General features: G+C 40.8%; 1 protein-coding gene across 3 annotated transcripts in view; it reads right to left on the bottom strand.

The window, feature by feature from the left end:
- The window catches only part of LOC125465534 (pappalysin-1-like), a 316,341-nt gene that overhangs the window by 245,562 nt on the left and 52,747 nt on the right, over positions 1–18,032 (bottom strand). For all 3 annotated transcript variants that reach the window (XM_048559167.2, XM_048559166.2, XM_048559165.2), the window contains exons 3-7: positions 14,184–14,329; positions 12,371–12,664; positions 10,948–11,140; positions 9,090–9,211; positions 3,303–3,795 (exon numbers count right to left, since the gene is read on the bottom strand). In XM_048559167.2, the coding sequence (XP_048415124.2) occupies positions 3,303–3,795; positions 9,090–9,211; positions 10,948–11,140; positions 12,371–12,664; positions 14,184–14,329 (1,248 nt within the window). The remainder of the gene's footprint in view (positions 1–3,302; positions 3,796–9,089; positions 9,212–10,947; positions 11,141–12,370; positions 12,665–14,183; positions 14,330–18,032) is intronic.

The following is an 18,032-nucleotide window of genomic DNA, read 5'->3' on the forward strand; positions in this document are numbered from 1 at the left end:
TACCAACACTGTCATTATTCTACAGGGTACCATATATTTTACATTCTTGGCTGAACAGACCTGATCCCTGGCTACAAAAATAAACTGAAAGGAATCTACATGTATTTTTCTTTGTCATGCCTGTCAGCATTTGATCTCGTGTGCTCGGGATTTAGCCTATTGGGACTCATGTACATATTTAACATGTTTCAACCACTTTATAAAGGGCAATCATGTAAATGGGCAATACCATCCCATTCATTGGCACTGGCCACTGCCAATCTGCCAAGAGAGAGATCACTCAACAGCTTAGGAAGTCTGGTTCTCTGCTAAGCAAGTCATGCATGAATGAAAATTGAACACAAGTGAAATGAAGGAGTGTTGCATCAGCTCTAGTGGTTCAGTAATTTCCACCTTCACAGGATGAAGCCAAGCAATCAATAAAAGTGGTAAATCACTCCTTCAAAATGCAGTCACTCACTCCTTTTTGCCTTCTCTCTCACCTGTCTGACAAATATTAGTCTCTCATTTGCCACCAAATGGGAGTCCAGCAAGTTATTTGCCTTCAAATTCAATTACAGGTCATAAGCATCACCAGCTAGGACAGCATAGTGCATCCTTAAGTCCCATGGAGAAGATGGTGCTGGGCTTTCTAGAGCCACTGTAGCCTATGGGTGTAGGTATACCCAGAGTGCGGTTATGAAGAAAGTTTTGACCCAGTGACAGCGAAGGAATGCCAATATTGTTCCAACTGTGTGGTTTGAAAGGCAACATTTTCTGTCTGTTCTATATTAACTTTCCACATCCTTTTGTCTCAGTCATTTTGGATTTTTCCCACAGCTCTCTTCCAATTCCTATTCATCTATTCATGTTAAATAGTGCTTCTTGGAATGGATGGACCCTATCCTCTTCAGAATTAATGTAATTAAGCTGATCCTGCTTGTTTCACAGACCTTTGCTTTGAATTAGTTCCATTCTGACTTTGCAACTCCACTGACTATTACAGTACTGGTTTAGAAAGTATTCACAGTTTGTCATACCACCAATTGCACACAGTACTACAAAAGTGGCCTTACCAATGTCACGTCCTAACTCCTGTACTCAATGTTCTGACTGATGAGGTCAAGTATGCCAAATGCCTTCTTCACCACCCTGTCTACCTGTAATGTTGCTTTTAAGGAATTATGTACCTTTACCCCTGAGTCTCTGTTAACAACACTCCCTAGGGCCCTAACATTAAGTGTATAAGTCCTGCCCTGGTGTGTCTTACCAAAACGCAACTCCTCACATTTGTCTAAACTAAACTCCATCTGCCACTCCTCAGCTTACTAGCCCAGTTGATCAAGATCCCATTACACGCTTAGATAACTATCTTCACTGTCCACTGTCCCACCAATTTTGGTGTCATTCACAAGCTTGCAGAGCATGCTTCCTACATTCTAAAACAAATCATTTATAGAAATGACAAACAATAGCATACCTAACACTGATGCTTGCGGCACAGCACTGGTCACAGGCTTACAGTCTGAATAGCAACATGGTATCACCACCCTCTGTCTCCTACTGTCAAGCCAATTTTATCCAATTGGCTAATATTCCCTGGATTCCATGTGATTTAACCTTACCTGAGGGTGACTTGTTCACACAGAGCGGGTGTACATATGGAATGAGCTTCCAGAGGAAGTTTTCAAAGACATGTAATTTTTCAAAGAATCCTTATAGTGCGGAAACAGGTTTCCTGGCCCAACAAGCTCACACTGACACCCCACAACACCCATCCCAGAGCCACAACCTCCCCAGTCTACACATTTCTGAACTCTATGGGGCAAGTTAGCATGGTCAATCCACCTAACCTGCACATCTTTGCACTGTCGGAAGAAACCAGAGGAAGCCCACACATACACAGGGACAATGTGCAAACTCCACACAGACAGTCAACTGAGGGTGGAATTGAACCCAGATCCCTGGGGCTGTGAGGCAGCAGTGTTAATCTCTGAGCCACCATGCCATGTAGAGGTAGGTAGAGGTGCCACATAGAAGTGTTAGAGGCAAGTACAACTGCAAAATTTAAAAGACATTTGGACGGGTACATGGATAGGAAAGGTTTGGAGGGATATGGTCCAAACGTAGGCAAATGGGACTAGTTCAGTTTAGGAAACCTGGTCAACAGACCAGTTGAATGGACGGGTTTTTTCCATGCTGATTACTATATGATCCACCCACCTCTATCTAATGCCTACAGCATACCCCTCTGTTCCTTTCTTTCTCCATATCTTACAAGGGAGACATTTTGAGGGGTAACTTCAATTTGTATTTCGCACTGTCAGCAATAGACATTAACTTGCAGTTGTCATTAAATGAGCTCCTATGAAGTACATTTGGTCATGTTTTCTCATCCCAACATGTCTGGCAAATGGAGAAAATATGGGCCTGCTCTTGGCCGAATGAAACACCTACTCAAAGGCCCCCACAGTGATGTTCTGAATGAAGTTCTGTTGCTGGAGGAATCTGACACAAACATTCTGCCACCATGCCGCTCTGTTTACTGCTACATTCAGTTCATACGGCAACAGATGCTATACATTAGCAGCAAGGTTTCCAGTGAATTCTTTTTGAAGTGAAGATGAAGAGAATACATGACTGGTTGTGGTAAGTTTGTCACTGATCATACTGTCATGCATTCACTTGTAACACAGCTGGCAACACACTTTTCTCGATGGCCCAGTGTGTTATATAAGTATTCATCTGGATTGCATTGTGAAATCATGAAAAATTTAGGGGAAAAAAATGTCTGAGCTGTTTTATCTTTCAAATCCATTGGAATCTAAGCAGTTTGATGACATTGACCAGTCACATTTTGCTTGACAGTTTTTAATTGGATTAAGTTCCATTTACACACCAGCATTTTGAAAAATGTGTTCCTAATTTTGAATTCCGCCATAAAATGCTCCATAACTTTGATTTCTGGTAGTTTGCAGAATATGGAAAAACTATGTCACTTGTCCTGGCACCTAAAATTCTAACACAAACTCGAAAACAGAAAAATATTACATGTTGCGGATTATGAAACGTAAGCACTGGTGTTATTTAACTTGTTGGGAAGACAGTAAAGGTTCGATCCATCCACAAACTTTTACTGAATTCCATTCCTCCCTCCATCATCCCTCTTTCACCTTAAGAAAATTCCGGTTGTTTGTTTCAAACTGGCTGAGAAAGCAGAATTTTAAAATCCCAAGGCACCAACAATTTCTGAAAACAAAGAGAAGAGAGAAATTTGAACCCATTAATTGCTCTGTGGGGTCTGATATAGTGAACGCACTTACGTGTCTTCGAACCTTCTGCTCAGATCTTTCACCACGAATACTGGTCCCTCTATAAATGGTGGGTTCCGTATGATTTTGTATTGGATCGGTGTACATTCTTTGCAGAGAGTGTTTTGAGGTGCGGAGGTCAGCATGGCAGCATCAATTTCCAAATGCTCGTCGAGTGTGAAGATTTGGATTCCATAGACCTCCTCCGACACGGTGAGCTTGACCGTAATGGGGACGTCGCAGAAGACATTTTGCGGTCCGAGCGAGATTTCTTTCCCGCTCACAGTCAGTAATTTGATGTCGTGAATGGCTCCGTGAGCAGTCCATTCAGTGAACGTGACCCAAACGGTCAGGGAATCGGGGATTAAGACATGGCGGAATTCCAATTCCAAGTAGCAACCCTGAGGCTCCGGGCATACCGGGGGAACTGTCTTCTCATCAACACCAGCATCTGGGCTCCACGTTCTGACACTGTTTTCACAAGGTTGTTCTACATCAGGAGGCCCTGCAGAGAGAAAGGAGTTTGAAGAAGATGAAATCATCCGTGTAAGTTAATAAAAGCAATGTTACAGAGTCATAGAGTTATACAGCATGGAAGGCATATACACCCTTCAGTCCAACCCGTCCATGTTGGCCAGACATCCTAAATTAATCTAGTTCAATCAGTCATTCCTCGCATACACAAAAAAAAACTGAAGGCTTTTGTCAATTGAGGGTTAAAATCACTGTTGCATAGACAAGCATAACACACTGGCTTCACTTTGCAACCAATCAGGAACTTTAATCATACTTCGTAAACCATTAAATGCTGAACAGAGTTCATTTTGTAAATTGAGGGGGGAAGTTTCCTACCATTCTGATTAGTATATCAATGCACAGTGCTGTCAGAAAGATTAATGGGTGATATTTGTTGCCTGTATTCTATTGAAACCAATGCTGCATGCATATAATTTCTGCTGCTATTCACTTCAGGAAATACTTGTCCATTTCGTTTGCTAGCTTTATTTTTTTTCCCCTCATTTAGTTTCTTTTACACTTTAACGAAAGGGTAACATGGGGCCTTGAGAAGGGAGGAGGCGTAAAACAATGTGCTTAGAGATCACCCCAGCACAGAAGGACAAGTTTCATTCCAAATAAGATAGATGCCAGAGGGAAATTGTTGCATTTAATTGCTGGCAATGGCTCTTTTGAAGCTTTAATAAATGCTAGCTTTGCTTCACACGAATAACACATATTATTTATGTCTTTGTGTTCCAAAGTGTGTTGTTACATAAGGACATTATCAAAACGCTGCAACACATCGAGAAAAAAAAGTTTCAAAAATGTTACTCTGAATGCACAAAAAACAATTCCAACAGATTTCTAGAAGCACTCAAAGGTGTCTCCAGACTGTCCAGGTCAGCAGGCTAATTGGGTTTCAAACGAGCAGAGATACGTCTATTAGCAATATTATTTGTGTTGATGTTGATAATCCACAGATAGAGATTCTGGAAAAAAAGGTTAACAATTGGTCCTTTTACTTTCTGGCTCCAACTTTCTAGGCTGGGATTCAATCCAAAATGGAATATTTTCTTCATAAGTTTTTTAAGAGATCTGGGAATTAGCGCAGTGGATATCTAAAGGCACACAGTCACATCAAATAGTATGATTTAAGTTTGGTTCATCACGTTTCCTTCTCTAAATATTCTGCTGTTGTGCCATTGAGACAACAATGGGAAGGTGCAAGAATAAAGTCAAACATTTTCTTTCTTTCTTCTCAGGGCGCAAACTCGTCTCTAATTATAGGTACAAATACTGATACCGTTGCACCTCCTGCACCAGCGAAATGTGACAGTCAAGATAGTGATAACCAGGAGGCTATTCCAAAAGGGAGACGACAACTCGCCTCTGAAGGCATAGTAGTGTCAGCTATGGCTCAGTTAGTAGTTGTCTATGCATTAGATGGTTTTGGATTCAAGGTCCACTTTTGGACTCAAGAACCAATGCCATGGCTGATAGTCCAGCACAGTACTCAGGAAGTACTGCAAAGTCAGATTTGCCATCTTGCAGAAGAGACATTAATCTGACACTGACTGCCCCCTCAGGTGGACAAACAAGATCCTGTAGCAGTATTTCACAGAAAATTCAAGGGACTTATCCCTGGAACAAAAACAAAAATTGCTGCAGAAACTCAATGTCTGTGGAGAGAAAGTGGAGTTCGAGTTTTGGTTCCAGTGACCTGAGATGTCAGACCTGCTGAGACTTTCTAGCAATTTCTGTTTAAGCTTCTGATTTCAAGCATCCGCAGTTTTTTTTAAAAATTATTTTGTTAACCTTCTTCATATTCAAGCCAATGTTTCCCTCAGTGAACATCACATAAAACAGATTAACTGCTTATTATCACATTGCGGTTTGTGAACGTTCCTGTGTCCAATAGGTTATAATAGTGAGCACATTTCAATTGTACAGTGCAAATGGCAGCTGGAAGCTGTACAGGGCTATTGACAGATTAAGTGAGTGGACGAAAGTGTAAGAAACATCAATCTCATGGTGGACAATGTATTAGACATGGCAAACGTGAATCAAGTATTTTCGAAATGATAAGAAACTGAAAATTCTTAGAGGATTAGAAAGATTACACAAACCATTTAACACTATTAATGTACAAAAAGCAATCAAAAAGGATAAACAAGTATTGACTTTTAGAGAAGGGCACTGGGGCACAAAGCAAGAGGAACAGATGCTTCTGTTAACGTAGAGCTGCCAGATACTCCGAAGCATTGGTAAACAAACAGGGCACCAGAAGAACACAGCAAGCCAGGCAGCATCTGAAGGAAAGGAGAAGTCAACATCTTGGGTATTTCAGGGTTGGATGTGAGGGTAGGGGGGCCTGCAGATAAGGAGTGGGGAGGTAGAGAAATGGTGGTGATAGGTGGACACTGGTGGCAGGTACAGCCTGGTTGGTCGACGGGAGGGATGAATCTGGTGGGTGGCTGGAAGGGCGGGTCAGAAAGAATGGAAGGGAGGAGGTAGGGTTGGAAAAGATTCATCCCTTCCATCAACCAAACAGGTCATACTTTCTACCAGCATCCACCAATCACCACCATTCTGCTTCCACTCCTCTCCCCTCTCTTTATCTGCAGCTCCACCTATCCCCACATCCAGTCCTGATGAAGGGTAATACGTGAAATGTTGACTTCTCCTTCCCTTCAGATGCTGCCTGGTTTGCTGAGTTCTTCCAGCCTCCTGTTTGTCTACCATTGATTCCAGTATCTGCAGTTTAATTTTGTCTCTAACTCCTGAAACATTCCCTTTAGTAAATTCTGAAAGGTATGATCTCCATGAGGCAGAGATTAGAAACAGAGCACATGGTCTAAAAATAACAGCCTGCCATTTCGGTATTATGGAGAATTTGAATCTTTGGAACTCTTTTCTCCAGAAAACATTAGATGGACAAATATTTTTAAAACAGATGTAGATACACTCTTGACTAACAAAGGAGTTAAAGGTTATCAATGTAAGCAGGAATGCAGAGCCACAGTCCAATTAGCCATGGCGTCATGATAGAGCAGGCATGACAAGCCACATGGTTACCTTTGGCTTCTATTTGTTTATACCTCAGGAAGAATATACTGACCTTCGAAGGGGTTCAGTGCAGATTCACCAGGAGAACTGAATTAGGTTTTATCGAATAATACCGATACTTAAATGATTAAGTTGTCACAATATGCGAAACACATGTAGCTTACGTTCAGTTGAGTATAGAATATTCAAAGGTAAACTGGAAGTATTGAATAAAATGATTTGATATGGAAAAAAATATGTTCTCCAGGAAGACAAAAAGGAACTTAGGAACATGATTGCAAAAATTAGGACTAGGTCATACAGAAGCAAAGTTAGAAAACATTCCAAGGGTAGTTATGAAAATCTGAACTCCCTTCTATCAAAGGCTGTCAATATGAGGACAATTAGAACTTACAAGGCTGAGGTTAAAAAAAACCTTTCTTAGCTGACAGTATTTATGGAATGAAACCGTGAGTATTGACAGAAATGGCAAGCAGCCTATTCATAAATAAATGCCCATCCTGAATTTCAGTACAGAGCTACTATGGCTGTTTTAGCAATATCTTCTCTATGTTAAATTTCTCAGTTGGAAAAGATCGAGGAAAGGATCGTATAAGAATGTGAGTGTGGAGAAAAATATTGAATTAAATAAATGATTTAGCATAAAAATGTGATATTAAGGCAGTTACAGGGATATTTTGAATAAATGAAAGCAAATGCTAGGTTAAAATCCTGGGATTCCCTCCCTAATGGCATTTGGGTCAATCTGCAGCATGTCGACTGTAGCAGTTTGAGAAGGCAACTCACCACACCTTCTCAAAGGCAACTAGGGATGGGCAATAAATGCTGACCAGACAGCGATGCCCCCATCTCACAGGCAGAAGAAAAAAATCTAAAATAATGCCTGGATTAGTGAAAATGTAGGTTGAAAAGCAGGATTGGTTCTCTTTGAGCTTTACATATTAGAAGTTGTAATATTGAGGATGGCATTTGCCAGACATAGCCAAACCCAGCAGTTAGGTCTGAATGCAACTCTCCCTGATGAAGGGTCTAGGCCTGAAACGTCAGCTTTTGTGCTCCTGAGATGCTGCTTGGCCTGCTGTGTTCATCCAGCTTCACACTTTGTTATCTAGGTCTGAATGCAACTCTTTGTTTCACTCAGCTACATAGATTCATAGAGATATACAGTACAGGCACAGACAATCCAGTCCAACCCATCTACACTGACCAAATCTCGTTCGATTTGCCAGCATTTAGTCCATATCCCTCTAAACCCTTCCCATTCACAAAGCCATCCAGATGCCTTTTAAATGTTATACTGTACCAGCCTCCATCACCTCCTCTGACAGCTCATTCCATACACACACCACCCTCTACTTGAGAACATTCTCCTTAGGTCAAGTTTAAACTTCTCCCGTCTCACCTTAAACCTATTCCTTCTGGTTTTGGACTCCCCCACCCTGGGAAAAAGACCTTGTCTGTTTACCCTATCCATGCCTGTCATGATTTTATAAACATCTATAAGGTCACCACCCGACCCTCAGATGTTTCAGGAAAATAGCTCCAGCCTATTCAACCGCTCCCTAAGGCTCAAACCCTCCAACTCTGGCAACATCCTTGTAATTATTTTCTGAACCATTTAAAGTTTCACAACATCCTTCCTATAGCAGGGGGACCAGAATTGCACACAGTATTCTAATAGTGGCCTAACCAATGTCCTGTACAGCCACACATGAACAATAAAGACACATCTAATGTAAATGCAACAGCCTAAATTTCATATCCTTGAAACGTAAAGGCAGCAATTTGTTGTTTAATCATATTAACATCTATTGCACTGGGACCTTCGAGAAATAAACGGTTAGTGCAATGAATGCACAAGGCCGATATGGATAGGATGCGAGTATTTTACTATGATTTAACATTCAGGAATTTGGAGTCATCTAGAGCTGAATGGATCAGAGAGGAAGTGAAAGAGCAGAAACAAAATGAAGGTAAATCTGCTCCAAGTATGATTGCATGCTTAGTTATAACAAGTTGAACTCTGACATTCTGCCTGGTTGGTAGGTGAAGAGTATTGGTTGGTACTGTAGAGGAATAGGCAGGATTAATGAGGGAAGAAAGCAGTTTCTGAAATGGAGAGGAACCACTGATTAACATATATCAGAGAGTATACTTTTCTACCCTTGAAATTTTAAGTATAACAAAAGGTACAATCATCCCCCCACCTCCCACCATGTCACTAAAGGTGCTAACCTTCTGCTTCTCTGGGGCTCCAGTGGCCAGATGGATCGCATGGTCTAGGGGAAGAAGCATTGTAAGCATACTGGACCAATGCTCCATGCTCAGTGCACGCATCACATATTGATCCCACTTCTCTAGGAATCCAGGAAGCAAAATAAAAGAAGAAAAAAATGACACAGTATCACCTGACAATACTTTCCACACACAACAGTTTTGCCAATTTTAGTGTAAAGCCCACGATGTCTCGTCACTGAACTAAAAAGACAAAACAATAACAATACCAACACCTCGTAGTTGCATAGTATCTTGAATGTGGTGAAATGTATTAAGTCGCTTCACAGGACCATTACCAAACAAAGAAAGACACTTTGTATTCAAGCAAAATACTGTGGATGCTGGAAACCTGGAATAAAAACAGAAAGTGCTGGAGATACTCAATAGGTCTGGCAGCCCCTTTGGAGAGAGAAATACAGTTAATGTTTCACGTCTGGTATGACTTTTCTTCTGAGCCAAAGGGAAACTCACACTGCCCTCGAAATTTTAACTGTTTCTTTCTCTCCTCAGATGCTGCCAGGCGTACTGAGTTTCTCGAAGACATTCTGTATGCTTGTTTGTAACAGGCTCTGGACTGCAAGTGTCATCATGACCAATGACCATTGTAACATTTTCCATCAATGAATATTAGGCAGGCTTTGAGGTGGATTGTCCAAATGGATTTTTCGTGGCACAGGCCTGATACATCAACATGCATGCAACTGTACTTTTAGGGAAGCAATGTTATATATGGGTGGGGGAGAACTCGAAAGACATCAGCACAGGTTTTACCTGGAGGGGAGTATTTCATGGCATGATCCATTATTTTGAACTATGTGTGACATATTTTTAGCATATTTTACCCATAAGATCGCTGGAAATGTGAGCTAATAGTAGCACAATCAGGACAAGAGCAACTGGGATAAATGTGGGCCATTAAACTAACAGTGTATCTCCTTAACGAATGAGATTAAAAGAACCAGAAAAACAAAGGAAAGACTTTCGCAAATGGTGCATTAATGGGCCAGAATTGTTTCGCATGACAGCTGCAGACACAGAAATGAAGAGAGGGAAAGGAAATTTGAATAAAAAACAGCAAAAGGACACAGAAGAAAAAGAAGAAAGAAAAAATGAAAAAACATATTTTAGAATAACCAGCAAAAATTCACAACCTGAAGGAATGGAACACCATGCCTTTAATTGTTCACTTTCTGGGCGAGTGAGAATAATTGAATTTGCATTTATCATTGGCAATCTCCCCTCTAAGTTGCCCAGTTGTGAGGCACTCCAGAACATAGCATGAAGTCAGGGGATAACAGCAGTCCCTTTAAGATATTTACATATGCTACTCTGAACAAGCTTAAAAGGGCCACGCAGTGTAACAAATGAGCCATGCATAAGGAAGTGAAATTAGTTGGAACATTGATTTTTCTCATCACAAAGGTATTCATGTGGCTAAACCTGAGGTTTAACTTGTTCTTGATGATTTTAATGGGCAAACGCACGTCATGCACATCAAAAGGAGATTTAAAACCATGACTTATGAAGCCAACTGTGAAGAAGTGGAAATCAGCAACCATCTTGTGTTGCCTACTAATTCGTAGGTATCTCTTCCTAAATTCAACTTGCTTGTTGACCTATGCTTAATAATGACCTGTGTTGTTCATGTACTGCTTTTAGTTCAGCAAATAGTGAGCCAACATACATGGTCTACCTTCCTGTGTGTGTTTCTTTTTACATGCTTAATGTTGAAACATATGAGGTCACACATCAGTAAAGTATCAACATGGACACATGTATGGTTTGTGGGTAATATAATATCTGTACCCATTTTTACCTCTCGTAAAACTGCCCATTGATTGGATGAAGCCAGTGGAGTATCACCGATCTTGCAGTCTGATGTATTATCTCTGGAGCAACAGGAATAGGTGGAGGTTTTGTGGGTGGCTGCCAGCTCTGATATATCAGATCCAAGTAACAGTGCATCCTGGCTACTTGATTGGGGCTAAAGGAATCTGTGCAGTCATCATCTTTGAAAGAGACACATACAATTTGTAACAAAGACATTACAACAACAATGCATTCAACACACATCAGCATTTTCATTTTATACCTTTCACACTTTCCTTAAACCCCAAACTGTAATATTGGCACTGACTTGTTTTGTATCTTTTCCAATAACAAAGATATTAATTGGTAGCTGAATGTTGGATGCACATTGTATTCAATGTGCAATTGTCATCAAAGAAGAAGTAATGAGGGAAAGACCTTAAATTACCTATTAAAATAATTTTGGCTACTGTGTACAATTTTACGGGAAGACCAAAATGCAAACAAAATACTTGTAAGAGATTTGTTCCATCAAGGAAGAGGAAAATGTTGTCCTTTGACCTTTTAATCTCTCTTCCATAAATACAATAATTTCCCATTGAGTTGTGCTTCAGGTAAACAAAGGTCTGAGAAAATTGTTAAAAATATATTTGTCCTTTAATAATATTTGGATATTACTTTAACACCCTGTTTGCCATCAGTCAGAGACCAGCCAACACAAATATGCAACTCACAAGAAGTTTAACTGGAGTCTATCAACAAGCTCAAAAAAAAACAAAAGTAGGGATTAGATAATCTGTTTGTTAATAGAATCCCTACCATGAGGAAGCAGGCTATTCAGCCCAGCATATCCACACTGACCCACTGAAGAGCATCCTAAACAAGCCTGCCCCTACATTTCCCATAGCAAGCCTACCTAGTCAACAAATCCATGGTCACTATAGGCAGTTTAGCATGGCCAATCCACCTAACCTGCACATCTTTGGACTGTGGAAGAAACCAGAGCAAACAAACAGACGCAGGGAGAATGTACAAATTCCATGATGACAGTTGCTCAAGGGTGGAATTGAACCTGAGTCTCTGGTACTGTCAGGCAGCAGTACTAACCACAATCATTTTAATAGAAAATCAAACCTGCTTGGTGATCCAATCAGGGGTTACTTAATGAGATTTTTACCATTTTCTTTTAGTGGGCAAGTAAAGCAACCCTTAACTTTCGTGATACTTAGTTTGCTGAACAATGAAATTGACCAGCACTTTCTACTTACATAATGTAAATTTCATCTGACATTTCCAAATATGACAACTGAGAGATCATTACATATTCTACAGCAATGCGAATAAAGAATAATTTCAGTGAACATTTCTCTATGACAGAAATGTTTATTGTACCATTCACTATTACATTGTTAAATTGTTGTTCATTTTACCTGCATAGCTCATGTAGTTAAAGAAAGGGGTGTTGACAAAATGGCCAAAACCGCATGTGTCATTTCCAGGATCGGGATCTTTGCACTGCTTATTTTTTGGTGTTGGATTAGTATCAGCGCACAAGTCGCCAGTCTCCAATGAAGCTTCAGTCTCCATACATACGTCAGTGCAAGATTCAATTTCAGAAATCCCTTTGAACACATGGTAGAGCCCAAGACTGTGCCCGATCTCATGGATCATAGTGTGAGTGTGACCTGCCATTCCATAGAATGAGGGGTTCAGCACGATGCCACCTATGTGCAAAAACAGAACTCTTATTTAGAGTGGAGGGATGTAAAAGATAAAATCAATATGGTTGTCCTGGTTGTGATGTAAATACATACATAGTGCATGAATAAATCCTACAATGGGCTGTGTACAGTAAACTATCTCCTTCAAGCCTTTGTCACGCTTGTAAACCATTCTTAGTTAGCACCTTTAGCTGAATTGAACAAATTTGGTTTTAATCTTACTTTTCAAACACATTCACCTCTGCATGGAAAACCAGTTCATCCTGACTGAAAACAGATAATCATCATTAATGGAAACATTCACACAAACCTGACTCAATTTACTTCACAATTATACACCTTATCACACTAGTTCATTGCACCAAACAAAACAGTCATTTACAGACAGATCTTTTATAATTCAGGGGGATGTATTTTGTGATCCTTTACTGAGCATGCTTCAGCAGGGGAGAGATCTTTTTGAAGATGTGGGAAGGAAGGGGGGTGAGTGTACATCTCGAGTCTGTTCTCACCCCTCCCCAGGATCCCCAGTCAATCCAAAACACCACATTTGTGCTGTCTGGTTAGCACGGCCTCTTGATTCCAGTTTCCTTGCAATTCCAATTGTTTCCATTTTTCTGAAGAAGGGTCTAGGCCCAAAACGTCTGCCTTCCTACTCCGAAAATGCTGCTTGGCCAGCTGTGTTCATCCAGCGCCACACCTTGTTATCTCTGTGTCCACTACTGACTTCTGGCATTACTTAGTTTGCTACAACTGTCATGCAATCAGTTAGTTAGCAGCTCGCTAGTTCAGGATTTCCTTTGCCTGAGGGGTAAATGCCAAAGCCTGTGTTTTATCTGGATATTGGCAGCATGTTGTCTGATGGTCTTTTTAAAAGTTGGTTAATTTATGTACTGTCTTGTGAGAATTGGAGGACTGGGGTGGCAGTAGGGTAGGGAGTCAATGAGGGAATATCTATTTAAACCCAGAGTAGCCCATTTCAATAACCTAACCACTCACAAACTCCACTGGACTTCATTTGGCACCAGATCATCCAGACCACATGACATTCTACTATGTGAAATAAATTGTGATAAATTTTGATCATCCCAAGCGTTATTTTCTCACCTTTTCTGGCAGATCAACAGTGAATGTTGTAGTTGTGATTGAATTGACTGGTTCTTGACACTCTGATAGCTTGGATGCTTTGTGTCAAAAGCTACACAATACTTTGTTGGGAATAAATTGCAGGATGAACATTGCCCTTTTAGATGTTCTTGAATATTTACTTTGACTTTAAAAAGGAAACATTTATTTTTGATGCATGAATATTGCTGCATGAGCTTTCCAAGTGGAGTTCCTGTCTTGTATCTCATGCATATTCATTAGGAAAATTCCACTAAGGATGCAAGTCACTTTATAAGATAGTGATCAGCAGAGGGTTGGGGAGCGGGGGGAGTGTGGCAGGGGGAGAGAGAGAGAGAGAGAGAGAGAGAGAGAGAGAGAGAAACAGGGAGAGATGATTAAATCATGCATTAGCTACCTAGATGTGTTAGGGCTTCTTTGTCCCATGGCCATGTGGCAACTCCAGCCAGCTCTTCATCAGATGAATTGGCAAAGAATATATTGAGATGTGTTGCACCATCTAGTTTCAGAATGTTCTTCAGATCATTCACATCCAAATATGCCCTGTAATTCAAATATAAACCATGTGAAAAGATTTTTTCATGCCTCACAATCTCCTCCAATTAGAATATGGTGCTGGATCCATGACTGTTAAAATAAGGCTGAAGCTAATGGCACAAATGCAACTTTTCAAGTGAGAGCATATGTGAGACAAGTTGTGCTCCGAGATGTGCCACACAGCCATTACCTTTTTGGACTAAGCATCACCAAGCACATTTTCTTTCTGTTTTCCTACCTATAAATGTTCATGGGTGGGCATTAATGAGCATATTCATTATTTCTGAATTTCAATTGTGGAGACATTATGTGTGTGGATATTGATACTCCTTCCAGTAAGGGAAATGGCCACACTCACATGAACAAAGGCCACTTGTGCAAGGTAAAGGCAAGGGGAATCAGTACTATACCTCAGCAACGATTCAATCATTTGGGAACCTAAAGAAGGAAGATGATTACTAATATAGGCAAAGAGGTTTTCTCTAATTCAAGGTAACAATACACCCATAATACCACCTCACAGAAAGATATAATATGGGATTATTTTAGATTTTGATACGTATTTTCTTATCTATTTTTGTTTACTTGATGTGCTTGTCCTGCAATACAAAGTTGAAATACTCTTTAGAAGTATTATCGCTCACTGCACCACAATGTAAACATAAGCATGTGTAATATTAGAGATTCTCCTGCAAGGTTCAATCAGAAGGGGCATTTCACAAGGACTGAATCTGATCTTAGGGGTGGTAAGCAGTTAGAAGGTTGGTGCTATTGAAGATGGTGATGGCACTGTAGTCTCCAAGAGTCCATTTATGCTTCGATTCAAAATTTGTGCCATACCGGAATGGGCACCTGCAGAGCTTACAGTTGAAGTCCTGTGGCTCCACACCCCTGGACCCCCCAGTATCACCCAGTTGCCCCTGACCTCTTGGCTCCCTGACGCTTGTCCTTAAAAGTCACCAGCCTCCCTGAACCAAACATCCTACCATCCCTGCCTCTCACCAACCAAACTGGACACAAGGACTATGCTTCAGGAGATACTAATGCATATAAAAATATTACAAGAAAGATGGTATGGTTGACATTTGATCCAGTTACTTGGCACTGGCTGTCCATCTCTGAGTGAAAATTTGGAAAATCAGTCTTGAAAATCAGTTAAATATTTTGCACAGAAGATACATGGATGATCACCTACCTTCCTATAGGATACCGACAGACCAGTGTTACAATCTTTCTGCTAGAAAGAAATAACAGTGAGTGTCACCACCCTCCAGCTCTGCATCCCATCTCTCAACATTGCTCTACTACCTCTTCCCCAATTCCCATGCTGCAACCCAACTCCTCCCTGGCTCCTCAGACCCACTGAATTGCAAGGAGAGTCAGGAGTATCAATGGGATGTGGAAAGATATGGGAAGACTGGGGAGAGGTCATTGAGAGACTGAGGAATATAGTGGAGGAGATGTGAGGTTGGGAATCCTGAATAAAGAATAGGTGGAGCTGAAGGGCAAGTGGTGCAATGGGCACTGGTGGGCAAGAGGCAATTATGGAGACAGGGTTGTCATGTGCAGGGGAAGGTACGATTCAAAGTTGGTTGAAAAACAAATGTACTTATGTGAAAAATGACTTACCTTCATTGAGCTGAAGACAGGAAACCAAGTGTTGTGCCTTCCACTTGTGACATCAACAGGAAAGGGCATGGCTTCAGCAGGATTGCCCATTGCCATTTGTCCTCCCCACTCTTCTTGTCGATGGATTTACAGTGAAGTCCGGAGAGTGGGCCTTCTCTCCACTCTACTACTGACTGTACAGTTCAGGCTGTTAGACCATCAAATATTGATGCTTGCAGGGGAAATTTTAAGCCTTTGCCATGGGCTTTGAGGGTACAAGGCAGTTAATTTTGCTTGTGCAACCTACTCTGGAGAGTTTAGTCCATAATTATCGTTACAAAATAAGAATTATTTCCTGATACTTTGGGAATGTTATCTGGGCATTATGTTTCAGGAAACTGTCACAGATTACATCAAATTTGGTTCTTGGGCAGGTATGGGGGGGTATGACTTTGAGTGGGGCAGCTATTCGGAGCCACAATTTAGTTTTGGAGGCAAAGTTCCGTGTAAGCTGCAAGGTTGTGCAGTCTTTCCAAGATTCCTCAGAGTTTCTGCATACACCAATCACATTAACTTCTAGTTTCAGAATGTGCTGTCACACAAAGGCTCAAACAGTTGGAAGGAAAATGAGAAGGAGTACTATTTGGAGGATCCTCAAACAGTCTCGTTGTCCAACAGATGAGAGGCTCTTGTTCCTTTGCAATGTTCCCTCTAATTTTCTTTTCCTGTTGCAGGGTCCTCTTAGGTGTGTAAATGGAAACTAATGTGCATGGATTGACCACACAGCTCAGAGGGAGCATTGCCAATATGGATGGGGGCACAGACAGGAGAGAGGATGAGCAAAACCACAATGGTACAGAGGGCCTTTGAAGAGAAGGCTGAGCTGGAAGGGATGTGGAGAAAGAGAAGTATAGCAGTAATAGGTTTAGCGTAATTAGAGGAATAAATACTGTCCTCTGCAGCAAAGTTACAGCGCTCCTGAAGGCTGTGTCGCCTATCTAGTGTCAAGTCTAAAGACACCACGTCTGAGTAGGGGAGGACCTTGGAGTGGGAATGGAAAGATGCATGCGGGTGCCAGTGACTATTGTAGGAGTTGGAAATAGATGCTGGGGAGAGATGACAAGCAGCTCAGAGATAAATTAAAAAGCAGAGCAACAAATGTGACAATCTCCAGATTATTATCTGAGTCTTGTACAATTGGCGTAGAGTAAGGTAAGTGAGTATGGGACCCTTGCAGGATATGACTGGGGAAGTGAGAATGGACAACAGAAAAATAGGTAATAAAAACCATAATATTGCACTAATATTCACATGGAGAAGATATTTTTCAAATCAACCCATTCACAGATGTTATTGTACACCTCTAGAATAGGTGGGGTTTGAACTCAAGCCTCCTGGCTTAGAGGTAGGGACACCAACACTGTGCCACAAAAGATCTGAAAGATATTGTATAAACAAGGTGCGGGAAGAAAAATTTTGTCGTTATCGCAAGGAATAAAATATTTTACAAACTGATGGACTGAATGCAGACAAGTTGCCAGGACCTGATGGCTTGCATCCAAGAGTTTTAAAACACAAGACTGAAGACATTGTGGAGGAATTTGTTTAAGTATTCCAGAATTCAATGGATTCCAGAGAAGTTCCGACAGAGGGAGACAGAAAGCAGGAAACTATAGACCAATTAGCCTAATACCTGTCATTGAGAAAACACTCGAGCCCATTAATAAAGAAATAGCAGGATGTTTAGAAAAACTCAACACAATCAAATAGTGTGCCATGTTTGACAAAACTTGCAAGAGTTCCTTGAGGATTTAAAGTACAGTTGGTTAAAGGGAATTAGTAGAATTAATGGAACTGGATTTCCACAAGCCATTTCATAAATTGTCACATAAAAGTTTATTGCAAAAGATAGGAGCTTAGAATGTTCAGGGTCATGCATTAACATGGACTGAGGATTGTTTTAGCACACAAAAGACAAAGAATCAGGGTTAATGGGTCTTTTTCAGGTTGGAAAGATATAACTAGTGGAGTGCCACAGGGGTCAGTCCTAGGGCCTCAATTATTTCCAATCAATAATATTTACTCGGAAGACAGACAAAAT

Source organism: Stegostoma tigrinum, chromosome 29 (genome assembly GCF_030684315.1).
Source record: "Stegostoma tigrinum isolate sSteTig4 chromosome 29, sSteTig4.hap1, whole genome shotgun sequence".
Lineage (NCBI taxonomy): Eukaryota > Metazoa > Chordata > Chondrichthyes > Orectolobiformes > Stegostomatidae > Stegostoma > Stegostoma tigrinum.